General features: G+C 39.6%; 1 protein-coding gene across 1 annotated transcript; it reads right to left on the bottom strand.

Moving 5' to 3' along the window:
• Positions 1–3,213: 3,213 nt before the first annotated feature.
• Positions 3,214–4,144, bottom strand: OR1J40 (olfactory receptor family 1 subfamily J member 40). The gene is given in 2 exon segments (NM_001391775.1): positions 3,214–3,525; positions 3,527–4,144. Coding segments are annotated over 2 exon segments (930 nt in total).
• Between the last annotated feature and the right edge of the window lie 11,163 nt (positions 4,145–15,307).

Here is a 15,307-nt window from a genome sequence, read left to right as displayed (position 1 = left end):
TCTTTCTGGTGATTTTAGGTTGCCTCTGAGGCTGGTGAATTTGTGTATGGGCCCTTTAAGAGCTGGGTTTTTTTGGGGTTTGTCTGATGGCTTTTCTGGGGGTAGCCACCATTGCAGTTAATAGCCATCAAAGCCAGATAGTAGGGCACTCGTCTCAGTTGTGCTGAGTCTGAAGGATGCTTGCCATTGTAAGCTGCCCCCACTCAGGTCCCCACTTCTCCAGGGAGGGCTGCATACCTTAGGGTGACTCCAGCCTCTCCAGCTGTGGAGCTCCGCTACTCATGAAGGTGGCTTTTTTTCTCTCCAGGAGGAATTTCTGCCTCTTCTGCTTCACTCAGGACTATCCTTTGTTGTGGGTTATTTTTATCTAGTTTTAAGTTTTCTCTCCAGGGTAATTTTTCCAAAAATAGTTGTAACCTGGTTGTGTCCATGGGAGGAGGTGAGTTCAGAGGCTTCCTCCACTGCCATCTTGATGAGATCTCTCTGAATTAGTAAAACTTTTAAAAATTGATTGTTTAGTGGCTGGCCTGGTGGTACAGTGATTAAGTTTGCAAGTTCTTCTTCAGCAGTCTTGGGTCCATGGGTTCAGATCCCTGGTGCAGACCTACAGAACACTCAACAAGCCATGCTGTTGCAGCCTCACACATACAAAATAAAGGAAGATTGGCACAGACGTTAGCTCAGCAACAATCTTCTTCAAGCAAAAAGAGGAATGTTGGCAATAGATGTTAGCTCACCAAAACTTCCTCACCAAAACAGCAACAGCAACAAAAATTTAATAGATTTTATTTCTCAGAGCAGTTTTAGGTTTACAGAAAAATTGAGCAGAAAGCGTTCATATACCTCTCCCTCACCCCTAACCAGTTCCCCTATTATTAACATCTTGCTTCTGTGTGGTATATTTGTTCCAATTAAACTAACATTGATATATTATTAACTAAAGCACATAGTTGATATTAGAATTCACTCCTTTATATTGCTCAGGTTTTTTTAGTTTTTGACAAGTACACGATGGCATGTATCCACTGTTACAGCATCACACAGAATAGTTTCATTGCTCTTTGTTAAAAATCCCCTTTGCTCTACCTACTTATCCTTCTCCCCCTCAAAGCTGAACCCCCAGTAACCACTGATCATTCTGTTATCTCTATAGTTTGCCTTCTCCAGAATGTCATGTTGTTGAAATCATGCAACGTGTAGACTTTTCACTTTGACTTCTTGGTACATCTATTTTAGAGAAGAGCTTAGCAGCGATAGTTAAGTTGAACACACACATATCTACAATCCCGTAATTCTTCTTCTGGGTCTAGAACTCACAGAATGTCCTGCATACATGCACTAGACAATGTACAGGAAGGTTTGTGGCAGCATTGTTTGTAGTAGAAAAATGCTGAAAGCAAATAAAATAGCCATAGAAAATAGAACAGACAAGTTTGTAGCAGCCTAGCAGTGGAATATTATGCAACATGGATGAATTTCACAAGGACAGTATTGGATAGCAAAAGCAGAACCTAGAAGAATAAATGCCATATTATTCCATTTATATGCAGTTCTACAGCAGGCAAAACTTAAGGATCAAAATAGAATTGTTAAAACTGTAAAGAAAAGCAAAGAAATTTTGAAAATATTAAAGATTCTGGGTATTTTCAAGAGAAGAGGAAGATACAATTGAGGAGGAGACACAAGGGGCTGAACAATATTGTTAGTTTTCTACTAGTTAAGCCTGGAGACTGTTACATGAGTATTTTTTTTAATATTACTCTTTAAAGTGTAATTAGACGTCACATACATGCAAACACATACATATATATGTATATACACGCAAGCAGCATACTATATATACATGTATATTTAAACTGTATATATGTTACATATGCTCCTTTGTTTGCTATTTCAATATTTTTTTAAAGTTTAAATAAAATTTTTAGTAAAATAGCTAAAAAATATTGCTCAATTTTGAAAAATATTCAAATTATTCCAAGGACTCAGGATTTGACCACACACACATGGTAGTTTGAGCACCACCTCTACTAAACATCGCTAGTTTAGTGGCACTGGGAAACTTACAAAGCCTCTTTTAATACTAATTCCCTCCTTTATACCAATTAGTAAAATCAAATAAATAATAATTTGTGACAGGTATCAGCTTATAGCAATGAAGTTAGCTACATTTGCCTTGAGCAGAGGCAATTCCTCAGGACTGAAGACAAAACTTTACCATTTCAGATGGAAACATAGGGCGTTATATTTATGTACTTAGGGCAGGGAAATATCTTTTAAAAATTCAGATACATTTGGATTAAACTACACTGAAGTCCTGCCTGAGTTCAATTCAGGTTGCCTAAATTTCCAGATATTCTGCCTATGCATTCTTGGTCCCAGGCTCTGAAAGGTTGAACCCCCTATCAAATTGGACTGATCACCCATACTCACATCATCACTTGGAAAGCCCCTTTAAAATCTCTACTCTCACTACCATGCTTCACACCCAATTGGCCAACCTAGGACACAGAGGGCTACAGTCAAGTTTGAGTTCATTCACCACCTGCAGGCAGTACCAGTCCTGCCTGGGCAATTTTCCTGGTCTTGTACAGAAAGCCATCTCATTTCAGTTTGTGGCCAGGACTACTTAATATAAGAGGAAAAAAAGTGACATACCACATTACCACAACTCTGTAACATACCTGAAACACAATTTGGACAATCGATAAGAAATTAGACACAAAAATACAATTAAATATATAATTAATGTCATTCACAAGAATAAATTTCAAGTGTATTACAAAACAAATTAGACACGAAAATAAAATTATGAAACTGCCAGAAGGAATATTTTTGTTATCTTGAGAAAAGAAAAGCTTTGCTACATAAAGTTTGTAAACTATAAAAAAAGTAAAATAAGAAGCCTGAAAGCTGTAACTGCATAAAAATTTTAAATGCTTGTAGGACAAGGGATATCATGTGAAAAAGAAAAAAAAACATTCAGGAAAAGATAGTTGTGTAGGTATGTTTTTAATAAACTTTTCCTATGACTCCTTAAATTGAACAAAAACTAAAAAGAGAAGAAAACTAAGTGCAAGACAAAACAGAGAGTGAAGAAAAAATGCCACGTCAAGATTCACTAAAAAGGAGCTAGTCAGAAAGGAAAGAATACTCATGTTGCATGTGCAGGATGAAGCAGGACTTATATTCAATTAATAGGAAAAATAATGCTCATCGTGGTGAAAATTTTCCTCTACTGAGTATATTTACCAGCACTCCTTTCATATCTCGATTCCTCAGACTGTAGATAAAGGGATTTAGCATGGGACTGACCAGAGTGTACAATAGAGACACAATGACATCCTTGTCATTGGAATTATTGGATGAGGGGAAAAAGTACAGTCCAATAATTGCTCCATAGTACAGAGATACCACAGAGAGGTGAGAGCCGCATGTGGAGAAGGCTTTGTAGATTCCCTTGGTGGAGGGAACTCTAAGAATGGTGCTACCAATGTGGCCATAGGAGACCAGGATACATATGAATGGCCACTGATCCTTCAGTGAGGATAACCCATTCATTGACTGTGGTATCTGAGCTGGACAGCTTAAGTAAGGTGGAGAGGTCACAAAAGAAGTGGGGGAGAGTGTTTTCTCCACAGAAAGATAGACTGACCAGGAGGAGGGTGTGCAAAAGGGCACTGGTACAGGATAGGACCCAGGATACAGTTACTAGCAGGAAACACAGGTTCTGATTCATGATGGTGATATAGTGGAGGGGGTGACAGATGGCCACATACCTGTCATAGGCCATTGATGTGAGAAGGAAGCTGTCAAGACCCCCAAACAGCAAGACACAATACACCTGGGAAATGCACCCAGCATATGAGATGGACTGACTCTGTGTCTGCATATTCATGAGCATCTTTGGGACAGTGACAGATGAGAAAGAGACATCAGAGAAGGCCAAGTGGCTGAGGAAGAAGTACATGGGAGTGTGGAGGTGAGAGTCTACCCTAATGAGCAGGATGATAAGCAAGTTCCCCAGCACTGTGGTCAGGTACATAACCAAGAAAAGAGTGTAGTAGATGTCTTGATTCTTCATCCAGATGGGGAGCCCCAGGAGGAGGAATTGAGACACGCTGCTCTGATTATCCTTCCTCATGTTCTTCTATTTTGCTGGAGATAAAAAAAAGAGATGGAAATGTGCAAGAGTGAGAAGTCATTATGACCATCAAATAATGGAAACACGGTTTTGAACTAGTCAGTATGTGAATTTTAACCTGAATAGCACATTCTTTTTGTCCCACTAATATGCTAAAACCCCATTAAAAACCTGATCTAACATACATTAATAACACTGTTCATATACTATTTTGCACAGATAGATATATAGGATAAATTCCTAGAAATAGAATTGGAGGAAACATACATTCACGATTTTGATAGACATTGTTAAATTACAAGAGTCTAAGGTGATGAGGAAGCCTGTTCTTATGAGTTCTTTACAATGAGTCCTGAATAATAAAAGCCTGCTGTGTGAAGGTTATAAAAATGGGCATTCCAGTTGTTTGCAGAGGACAGGACTACGGCATCCAGGAGCATGGTCAGCATAGGAAATTTATGGGGTTGGAGAATTATCTAGGAACCAGATTATGTAAGATTTTTTCCTCTATAATGGAAAATTTTGACTCTATTCTCAGACTAGTAGAACACCCATGAGAAGGTTTTAGGAAAGGAGTGAATGAATTTTTTTTCTGTCTCTACTGGGTAGAGAGCAAATTATAACAATTCAAGAGTGTCAGCAGAAGTTTAACCGGATGCCATTGCTGTAGTTTGTATACAAAATAGTACCTGCTTACATCTGGATCATGGCAGCAGAGATGAAGATAATTACAGTTTGGGATAAAATTTGGAGGAAAAACCAACAAGACTTAATAGGGGGTAAGGAATAAGCAAGAGAAAACATGTTTTTCCCTATCCTTTCAAAAATTAGATAGCGGATCAGTTTGAGATAAATTATTCTACATGGAGCAGTCTGTTATACCCTGGTGTGAGGAGTGGTAGAGCCATGTTATGGATCAGTAGCACAGACTGGACACACACACACACGCACAAATACACATAAACACATGCAATCACACCACTGAATATAAATTCTACTCTTGTTCTGACATTGCCTCTTGAGTGATGAGCATATATACTCTCAGCTACAGGTCTGGAAAGGTTCTTCCATTACTCTCTAGAAGACACAGAATACAATGAAGAGAGTGGAGTCTTTAAGGGTCTCAAACATGCATTGCAACAGGGAGAAGAATTATCCATTCAAAACCAAATAAGACACACATATGTACACACACTTGTTTATAACTCCTAAGCAATGGACATGGGTTCCAACTTTACCAATCATGGAGAGGATTGGCACGGGTTGGGGAAGGGAGGGCAACTCTCCACCTCCAGCTCCAAATTACAGACAAGCAGGAAATAATTGCTTGGTTACCTTTCTCTTGAGGGAAGAGCTGTTCATTGATAGCAGGCAACAGGAGAGTTCATACTTGGAAGAATAATGATAATAACCACAAAGCAGCTCCTAGGAACTTCGTGATTCACAAAGCTTTTTGCCTCATCTGTTGACATGGGGAAAATGTGAACCAGAGTCCATAAGAAATCAAACTGGAATGTGAGTGTGTTAACCACAGTCTCTTGTTTCTGAGCCCCATGCTATTTCAAGAACACCAGAAACACTCTTAATACTTTCACTCTCTGAATAAAAGATTGAAGGACTTTATATCCCATCAGCACAAATGGGCCCTCGGAAATGGACTACAGTTTCTAGAAATTTTGGTCTCCTGCCCAAAGGCTACGGAGTCTGCATTCCCTTGGTGCAAGTTTTTCACAATATCATAGATTAACCATTCAAGAGATGCTTTCCACTAAACTCCTTGAAAACTTGATTTCAAATTTATTGCAGGGCTGCCCCTGGCTAAGTGGTTAACTTCCGGTGCTCCACTTCAGCAGCCCAGGGTTGCAGGTTTGGATCCTGGGTGCAGACATACACAGCACTCATTAAGATACCCTGTGGTGGCATCCCACATAGAAGAACTAGAATGACTTACAGCTAGGATATACAACTATATACTGGGGCTTTGGGGAAAAAAAAAAATAGGAAGATTGGCAACAGATGTTAGCTGAGGGCCAACCTTCCTCACCAAAAGGCACACAAAAAAAATCTTGCATACATCTCCAGCTCCATTTCTTCAAAGCCAGGTAGAAGATGAATGTCGTGTTGTTACTGGGGATGAAGATGTGTGAATATTCATGTGCTATTAATTCGTTCTGTTTAGTGTTAAATCAGTCAATACTTGGAACTGCTATTTGAATGATGAGTCTTGTAAGGTATTTAGGTTTCAGAAATGGATTCTAGATACTGTCAATCATAGATGATAATCTGTTGCTCAATTATAATATGTACAATTGAACTACCTGTGTTCCTAAAAGTCAAGAGTCGACAATTCTCCCTTCTCAAACCAGAAGAACATCATTGGCACCTCCCTCTTTTCTTATATGCATGGAGATAAAAATAAAACCCATGACTCTGCAGAATTTCTTATTTTATTAAACAGTATTAGAAAAAGTGTCTCTTTGAATTAAGAAATGACATTACTACTTCGCCAGGTACCAGATACTATTTCCTAGAAGAGCTTCATGTTTATCCTCTGCTGTTCCAGTCCTGACCATCTTTCCAAAGCCTATTCAAAACCTGCCCCCTTCAATAGCTTGTAATTTAATAACAAAAATACACTCACATATGCATACACAAAAAAAGTGATAAATAAGCAAAGTGAGATTAATAGCTATTTCAGAGAAAAGAAACTCAAATTGGCTAATAATCATATAAAAAGATGGTCAAACAATAATAATCAAGGAAAACAAATAAAACCTCAAGAAAGTTCCATTTTTATATTAATAGATTAGAAAATTTGTTAGAGGATGCTCTTTCTTGACAATAATGTGTATTAGTTCAAAGTCTTATCCATTTCTACTAGAGAAACAATATGACATTATATTTTGCAGTTGAAAATTTGCATTGTCTTGGACCATGCAATTCTACTCTCAGGTATACATCCTAAAGAAGCTTTGCACATGTACAACTGGAGATATAAACAAGAAAGTTCACAGCAACATTGTTCAAAATAGCAGAAAAAATGAAAAAAAAGTTCAACAACAACTAAATTATGGTATTTTTATATAGGGAATATAGTAGAGCAATTACATGCCATGTCAGCAGATATAGAAATGAAATATTGAGAGAAAAAATGCAAGACTCCAAAAATATGACAAAATGCAGAAATAAACAAAGATTTTATATCTTTATGCATTTTTATGGACCTAAGTTTGTGTCGCTCCAGTATTAATATACTGAACTCCTAACCCCCAGTGTGGCTGTATTTGGAGATGGGGCATCTAAGAACACAATTAAGGTTAAACGAGATCATAAGGATGGGCCCTGATCCAGTAGGATTAGCGTCCTCATAGGAGGAGACACCAGAGAACTCGCGCTTTCTTTCTGTGCACACACACCAAGAAAAGGCAGTGTGAGGACATAGTGAGAAGGTGGCCATCTGCAAGCCGGGAAGAGGTCTCTCACCAGAAACCAAATCTGCCAGAACCTTGATCTTGAACTTCTAGCCACCAGAACTGTGGGAAAATTACTTTCTGTCATCTAAGCCACCCAGTCTGTGGTATTCTGTTATGGCAGGACAAGCAGACTTAAGACGTATATGTATGTATTTTTGTGTATGTATGTATGTGTGGAAACGTATGTATACACACATGCATACAAATGTAAATATGTATAGACACACCCATATAAAGAGAGAGACAGAGACAGAGAGACAGAGAAAGAGAGATAAATCACATAGAAATAAAACTATAAAAATTTAATGGAATCATAAACATAAAATTCAGGCTATTCAATTCCTCTTGAGAGGAGACAGGGAGGCAGGATTTGGAGGAAGCCAGAGATAGATTCGAATGATGCTTTTCAAAAAATAAATATTTGTTAATGGAAGTATACCCTACATAGAGAAAAATTAGCATACATTAAGAGCACAGTTTGATGAATTATCACAAACAAGAACACCCATGAAATCATCAGCCAGATAAAGAAAAGATCCTCCATCTTGCCCCTTCCAGTTATTTCCTCCAAAGGTAAATCTTATTCTTATTTTTGTCACTGCATATTATTCTTGACTGTTTTTTACTTCATAAACATGAAAGGAAATTAAACAGTCTGTATTCTTTTTATATTTTTATTGTAATATATACTTTACAGCAATGATGTGCTCAGATATTAGTGAACTAGTCAATCCATTTTGACAAATGCATATCAATACACAAAGTATTGACTCCGGAGAATTCCTTCGAGCCCCTTCCCGGAAGATATCGTCGAGAAGCAAACACTATTCTCTTTGCTTTAGCAATAGGTTAAAACAGTTCTGGAATTGGCTCCAGCTCTGGCACTGGAGCTAGAATTGGCACTGGAGCTAGATCTAGCTCTATAGATATTGCTCGAGATGGTGCTGGAGCTCGCTCTAGCTCTGAGGCTGGCTCTAGCTTAAAACTGGTGCTAGCTCCAACTCAACCTGGCATGTACTCAAGCTGGTGGTACTGAATCTGACTTTAGAACTGGAGCTGGCTCTAGCTTTGGACTGATTCTAGTTCTGGTGCTGATGCTGGAACTGGCACAGTAGCTGGCTCTAGCTGTGAAGCTGGTGATACACCAAGCCCTGGAGCTGGCACTAGAAGTGGAAGAGGAGAAATGTTCATCAACATGAGTGGCTTTCCATTTGCCTTTTGAAAGACAGAAAACGTCATATTGCTTTTAAGAGAAGTCTCAGCCCAGACCCCACCCTAGGAAGTCTTCTCAGAGTGCAGTCTACCAGATGAGTGGTCTGAGGCTATTTTTTGTTCCGGGCCCAACACCAGCCTCTGGAGGCTTCTCCTAGTGTGGCCCAACTCCATCCCCCTCCTCAAATGCACACAGGTACCCCAATCCTCCTCTCCCTCAGGCTCTGCCCCTATAGGCTCTGGATGCCCCTCTGGGTGAGGAGAAGGTGGGCATGGCACTCCATGTCCAATCCAGGCAGGTTGAGCTGCACATAGGCCACTAAATGCTTTAGTCCAATAAAGTGCAGAGACTGACAGAAATCCTCCTAGTACTGGTCCAGCCAGATGCCTAGGATGGAGGAGTTGGTGCTGGCGGTAGGTGGATATGCAGCAGAGCCAAAGGCCTACCTTTTCCTTCCACATTGCTCTCCCACAGCACCCCACTGTGGGGCTGGGCTCCTGTGATAACCCTGCCTGTCCAGAGGCCAGCCCCACACCTCCACACTGCAGTGGCAGGCCTAGTCATGGGCAGAGGCTGACAAAGAGCCTCCATCAGAAGGAGCCCTCAGTAAATGATCTGATCACCCCTCCCCTTCTTAAGTAAGGCTTCAATAAGGCTGACATACTTTTCTGTAGGTCTTCCCTGCCCCCCCCCCCGAATATAAATTCCATAAGAACAGAGAGAGTGGTGTCTGCTCTGTTCACTCCACTCAACTGGCATGGAGTAGGTGCTCCATGAATATCTGACAAATGAGGGAACAGAGTCTATCCTTCTGCCAGGCTTCACAAGAAGTTTGTGGCACATCAACCTGTAGTTTATGAGACTGGTATAGTTTGGGTCTATTCCCAGCTCCAAAGCCCCCAGCCTGATGCTCTGACTTTCCTGCAGCTTCCTTGAGCCACCCACTGTGCTTTGTAAAGAACTCTTTTTTTCTTAGTTAGCTGGCTAGAGTTTTATCAATTGTACTGATCTTGTCAAAGAACAAACTTCGGGTTTCAATGATTTTCTCTATTGACTTCCTGTTTGCAATTTTACTGATTTCTCCTCCAATTTTTTTTTGTTCTGTTGCTTTATTTTTATATTATCGTCTTTCTCTAGTTGCTTAACATAGAAGCTTACATGACCAGTTTTAGATCTTTCTTATTTTCTAATATATTCATTCAATACTATAAATTTCCCTCTAAGCGCTGCTTTTTCTGCATCCCATAATTTTCATAAGTTGTGTTTTCATTTTCATTGAGTTTAAAATATTCAAAAATTTGTCTTGAGACTTCTTGTTTGACCCATGTGGTATTTACACGTGTGTTGTTTAATCTCCAAATATTTTGAGCTTTTCCAGCTGTGTATCTGCTTTAACACCTAGTTTAATTCCATTGTGGTCTGAGAGCATATTTTGTATGATTTCTATTCTTTTAAAGTTTTCAAGGTGTGTTTTATAACCTAGAATGTAGGCTATCTTGGTGAATATGCCAAGCGAGCTTGAGAAAAACTGTGTAATCTGCTATTGTTGTATGATGTGATCTAGAAATATCAATTTGATCCAGTTTATTAATGGTGCTATTCAGTTCAACTATATCTTTACTGATTTTCTGCCTGCTTGATCTGTTGCTTACTGATAGAGGGGTGTTGAAATCTTCAACTATAATAGTGAATTTATCTACTTCTCTTTGCCATTCTATCAGCGTTTAACACTCTGTTGTAAGATCCTTACACGTTAATGATTATTATGTCTTCTTGGTGAATTGACCCCTTTATCTTTATGTAATGCCCTCTTTATTGCTGGTAATTTTTCAGTTCTGAAGTCAGCTTTTTCTGCCATTAATATAGCTACTCCACCTTTCTTTCAATTAGTATTTTCATGGTATGTCTTTCTCCATCCCTTTACTATTGTATTGTGGTAAAATATACATACTATAAAATTTACCATTTGAGTCATTTTTAAGCATACAGTTCAATGGTTTTAAGTACTCTCATTATTGTGCAACCATCACCACTATACATCTCCAGAACGTTTTCATCATCCCATACTGAAACTTTGTACCCATTAAACAATAACTATCAATTTCCCACCCCCACAGCTCCTAGTAACCACCATTCTACTTTCAGTCTCTACGCACTTGACTATTCTAGGTACCTCGTGTAAGTGACATCATAAAATATTTGTCCCTTTGTGTCCAGGTTATTTCACTTAACATAATACCTTTGAGGTTCATCTATTTTAGCACGTATCAGAATTTTATTCTTTTTCTTTTTTTTAAGACAGGTACCTGAGCTAATATTTGTTGCCAATCTTTTCTTTTCTTTTCTTTTCTTTTCTTCTTCTTCTTCCAAAAGCCCCCCAGTACATAGTTGTGTGTTCGAGTTGTAGGTCTTTCCAGTTGTGCTATGTAGGATACCACCTCAGCATGGCTTAATGAGTGGTGCTAGGTCTGCCCCCAGGATCTGAACTGGTGAAACCCTGGGCCGCTGAAGCAGAGCATGCAAACTTAACCACTCAGCCATGAGGTGGGCCCCAGAATTGTGTTCTTTTTAAGGCTGAATAATATTCCATTGTATATATACCAAATTTTGTTTATTCATTCATTTGTTTATGGACAATTGGGTTTCTTCCACCTTTGGGCTATTGTGAATAATGCTTCTATAAACATGAGTACACAAATAACTCTCTGGATCTGTGCTTTCAATTTTTTGTGTATATATACTCAGAGGTGGAATTGATGGACAATATAGTAACACTATTTTTAATACTTTTGGGGAACCACAATAATATTTTCCATGGTGGCTGCACCATTTTACACTCCCACCAGCAGTACAAAAATGTTCCAATTCCTCTACATTCGAGCCATCTGTTGTTTCCTGGTCTTTTGATAATGATCATCCTAATAGGTATGAAGTGGTATCCCATTGTGGTTTTGATTTAAATCTCCATAATGATTAGTGATGTTGAGCATCTTCTTATGTGCTCATTGGCCATTTGTATACCTTCTTTGGAGAAATGTCATTAAAGACCTTTGCACATTTTTGAATTGGGTGATTGCTTTTTGATGTTGTTGTTGAGTTTTAGAGTTCTTTTTATATTCTGGATGTCAATCCCTTATGGATATATGATTTGTAAATATTTCCTCCAATATTTTCTCTGTGTCTGCTCCTACACTTTTAATTTATTAGTGTCTTCATATTTAAAGTAGGTTTCTTATAAGCACATATAGTTGGGTCTTGTCTTTTTATCCACTCTGATGGTCTCTATCTTTTAATTGGTGTATTTAGTCCATTCACTTTTAAAGTGATTATTGATAAACTTGGATTAGTATCTACCATATTGTACTTGTTTTCTATTTGTTACACTTGTCCTTTGTTTCTATCTCCCCTTATTTTTCTGCCTTCTCTGGTTTTAATTATTTCACAAAATTCTACATTCTTTCATCTCTTAGAGTATCCATTATACTTCTTTAAAAATTTTTATTTGTTACTCTAGAGTTTGTAATATATATTTACAACTAATCTAAGTATTCTTTCAAATAACGCTACACTGAGCATAGGTACCTTATAACAGAGTATTTCCAATTCTTCCCTCTCATCGCTTAGAGCATTGCTGTCATTCATTTCACTTATCCATAAGCTACTTCACTTTACACTGTTGCAATTATTACTTTGAACATTTATTTATTAGATAAATTAAGAACAAATAAAAGATTTTATTTTCTTTCATTTATTCCTTCTTGAACACTTTTCCTTTCTTTACATAGATCCAAATATCATTCTCTCTGAAGAACTTTTAACATTTCTTGTATGGTAGGTCCACTGGTGATAAAATTCTGTGTTTATTTTCTGAGAGAGTTTTACTTCTCTTTATTTTTGAAGGAAAGTTTTTCTGGATACAGAATTCTAGAATTCTTACTTGTTAACTGGAGTCTAGGTTGATGTTTAAATTAAAATCTTGGCTTTGGAAAGATAAATGCTTCCCTTGTCTTCCACATGCACAGAGGCAAAGCAAAACCTATGACTCTGCTTTATTGTTTTATTTAAATGTAGTTTGAAGATCTGCTTCATTTAAATATAGAAACGATACTGTGACTGGTTGGGTAGTAGCAGAGGTTTGCTCTCTCCCATGCTTGTCTCACCTATGGAAAAGAACAAGAGACTAAAAAGGGGATCCCAAGAGTCACTAGCATGATTACTCTGCTTCACATCCTTTCAGAGTTATTGGAATCACCATAAGAGCTGCCCTGTTGGTCATGCCCTCAGTAGGAAAATGCTGACTTGGAGCTCTTCCTACCTTGAGGGTTTTCTTTCAATATCCAGTTGATTTGGGGCATATGTTGGAAATAAGGCTATTCAGAATGCAGTGGAGCAAGCCCGTGCAACAGGATGACCCAGGGCCATCAACCAAAGGCACCCAAGGCAGAAGGGCCTCCAATCTCCATCTGTGTTCACAAATATCTGCAGGTTCAGTTTATAAGAAAATGGGGGAGGATGGATGTTTATAAATCCTCTTGGATTCACCCTTGCCTTCGTGTCTCACTTCATGAAGAACCATCTGGGGACTGGGCACCCAGAGTGGAATTCTAAAAGAATCTAAATCAAACAGCCAAATTTGTGCAGAAATTGGACTGAAGTGTCCACACTGCCCATAGCTAGAGCTTTAAGACCCACTGCAAATGGAGGGCTGGCTCTTTCCGAGGAAGGGCAGCCCTAGGAGGCATCAGGTATCCTTTTTCCCTCTAGCAGAATAGTCACTGTGAGGACACCCATATTCTTACTGGAAGTGATGGAACATTTCTCATTGGGAATCAAGGATAATACAAGTTCTGCTGCCCCATGCAGCAGAGATGAGCAGGGATATCCTCTCCCCAAAGAGGCAGCAGATACCCCTGGCTGACCTATGACTACCTTGGCTGCCCTGGGCCGTCTGGTTTGGTCAAGGGGTCTCAGGTGTAAAGAGAAGATTCCTTGTCAAAGACTGAGTGATATGGACCCTCTCTGAAATGCAAGCCTCTTCTGGGTGACTGTCCTTGCTTTCTTGGCCAATGGAAGCCCAAGGATGCAACAACGTACTCTTCCTCTGCTATATTTGTATGCCATGCCTTTCTGTTGTTTGGGGAACCATGTACCCAGACAGTTGTGCCACATCAGAAGGGTCAGGGCTGTTAGGATCTAGGTGTGTGTTCAGCCCCAGGGCTACACTGAAAAGACCTTCCTGGCAGAGGCCAGCTCTGCTGTGTGTCTGGGTGACACCTGCAGCCATCAGGAAAGAGGAAGGATAACTCATGTCATCAGTAATTCTCTGGCTCTTGCCTTTGTGGATTGTATCCAAGGGAATGATGTTGACATAATTTAACAAGGTGCAGGCAGGAGGCTGTGCAGAGTCCTATTGGCTCCCTCCTGGGCCAGGTATTAACCCTTTAGCTCCCAATCATTAGGAAGCCTCAGGAGGGCACTTGGGTGAGCTCAATGCTTGTTTACCACCTGGATTGGAGGTGCTTCAGTATGTAAGCGACAAGGCTGTGTCCGTGCACGTGCATGGATTATCAGTCTCGATGGCATCCCTCCTTCCCCACATCCCTCGTCCTTCAACCACCCCATGGGAAAGGCTCATACACTTATTATTTATATGATATAATAAATCATACATTTATTATTAAATAAAAATCAAGGCACAGACTTGGACAAAGAGCACAACCATCCCAGATGGCTGTAAGTTCTAAGGGCTCTGGCCCAGTCCCACTTAGAGACAAGTCGGTACCAACACAACTGAGTCTCTGAACTGGTGATTGCCTAAGATGGTGGACCTCAGAACCACAAGGCCCCAGACTTCACTTTGGCCAGTGGAAAGGAGTATCAAGGGTCCTTCACTGGCATGTGATAACTATCCTTATCCTGGCAAAACAGAGCTACCTGGGATTCATGAGTCCCTAGCCAGGGAGGAGTGGCCACGAGGTGCCTGGAAGAGGGGGTGGGGCCTTCTAGGGAACTGCTAGGTTAAACCAATTATACAAGGAGTTCAAGAGATGCTAGAAATCCTAATTCACAGCAGCAGGAATGCTTATGGAATGAGGCCCAGCTGTAGCCTTAAACTCTGCATCACAAATCTTTCCCCTGGATGTGAAACCAGTAGGAAAAGGACTCCTAAGGCCAGAGGCAAGGATCCCAGGAGGATTCAAATCTAAGGTAAAGGATCAACCACGGGTACCCTGGAGGGAGATTGAGAAAGCAAAGTCCTGTCTTTCCTTAATCCACTGGCTAATAATCTTCCCTTGGCCTTTTCCTTTTCACACTGTACATTTCCATGTTTTTACAATTTTTCACCACTTAGTGCTGATGGAATTCCAGAATCTGACTTTGAAATCTACAGGTTCCTAGTTAGTGGTCAAAAGAAACCTCATCAAGACAAGTAGAAAATGTTCCTCTTCCTCCAAAACTCCAGGAAGGTAGCCACCA

This window comes from Equus caballus, chromosome 25 (assembly GCF_041296265.1).
Source record: "Equus caballus isolate H_3958 breed thoroughbred chromosome 25, TB-T2T, whole genome shotgun sequence".
Lineage (NCBI taxonomy): Eukaryota > Metazoa > Chordata > Mammalia > Perissodactyla > Equidae > Equus > Equus caballus.
This window is presented reverse-complemented; position numbering and strand designations above follow the sequence as displayed.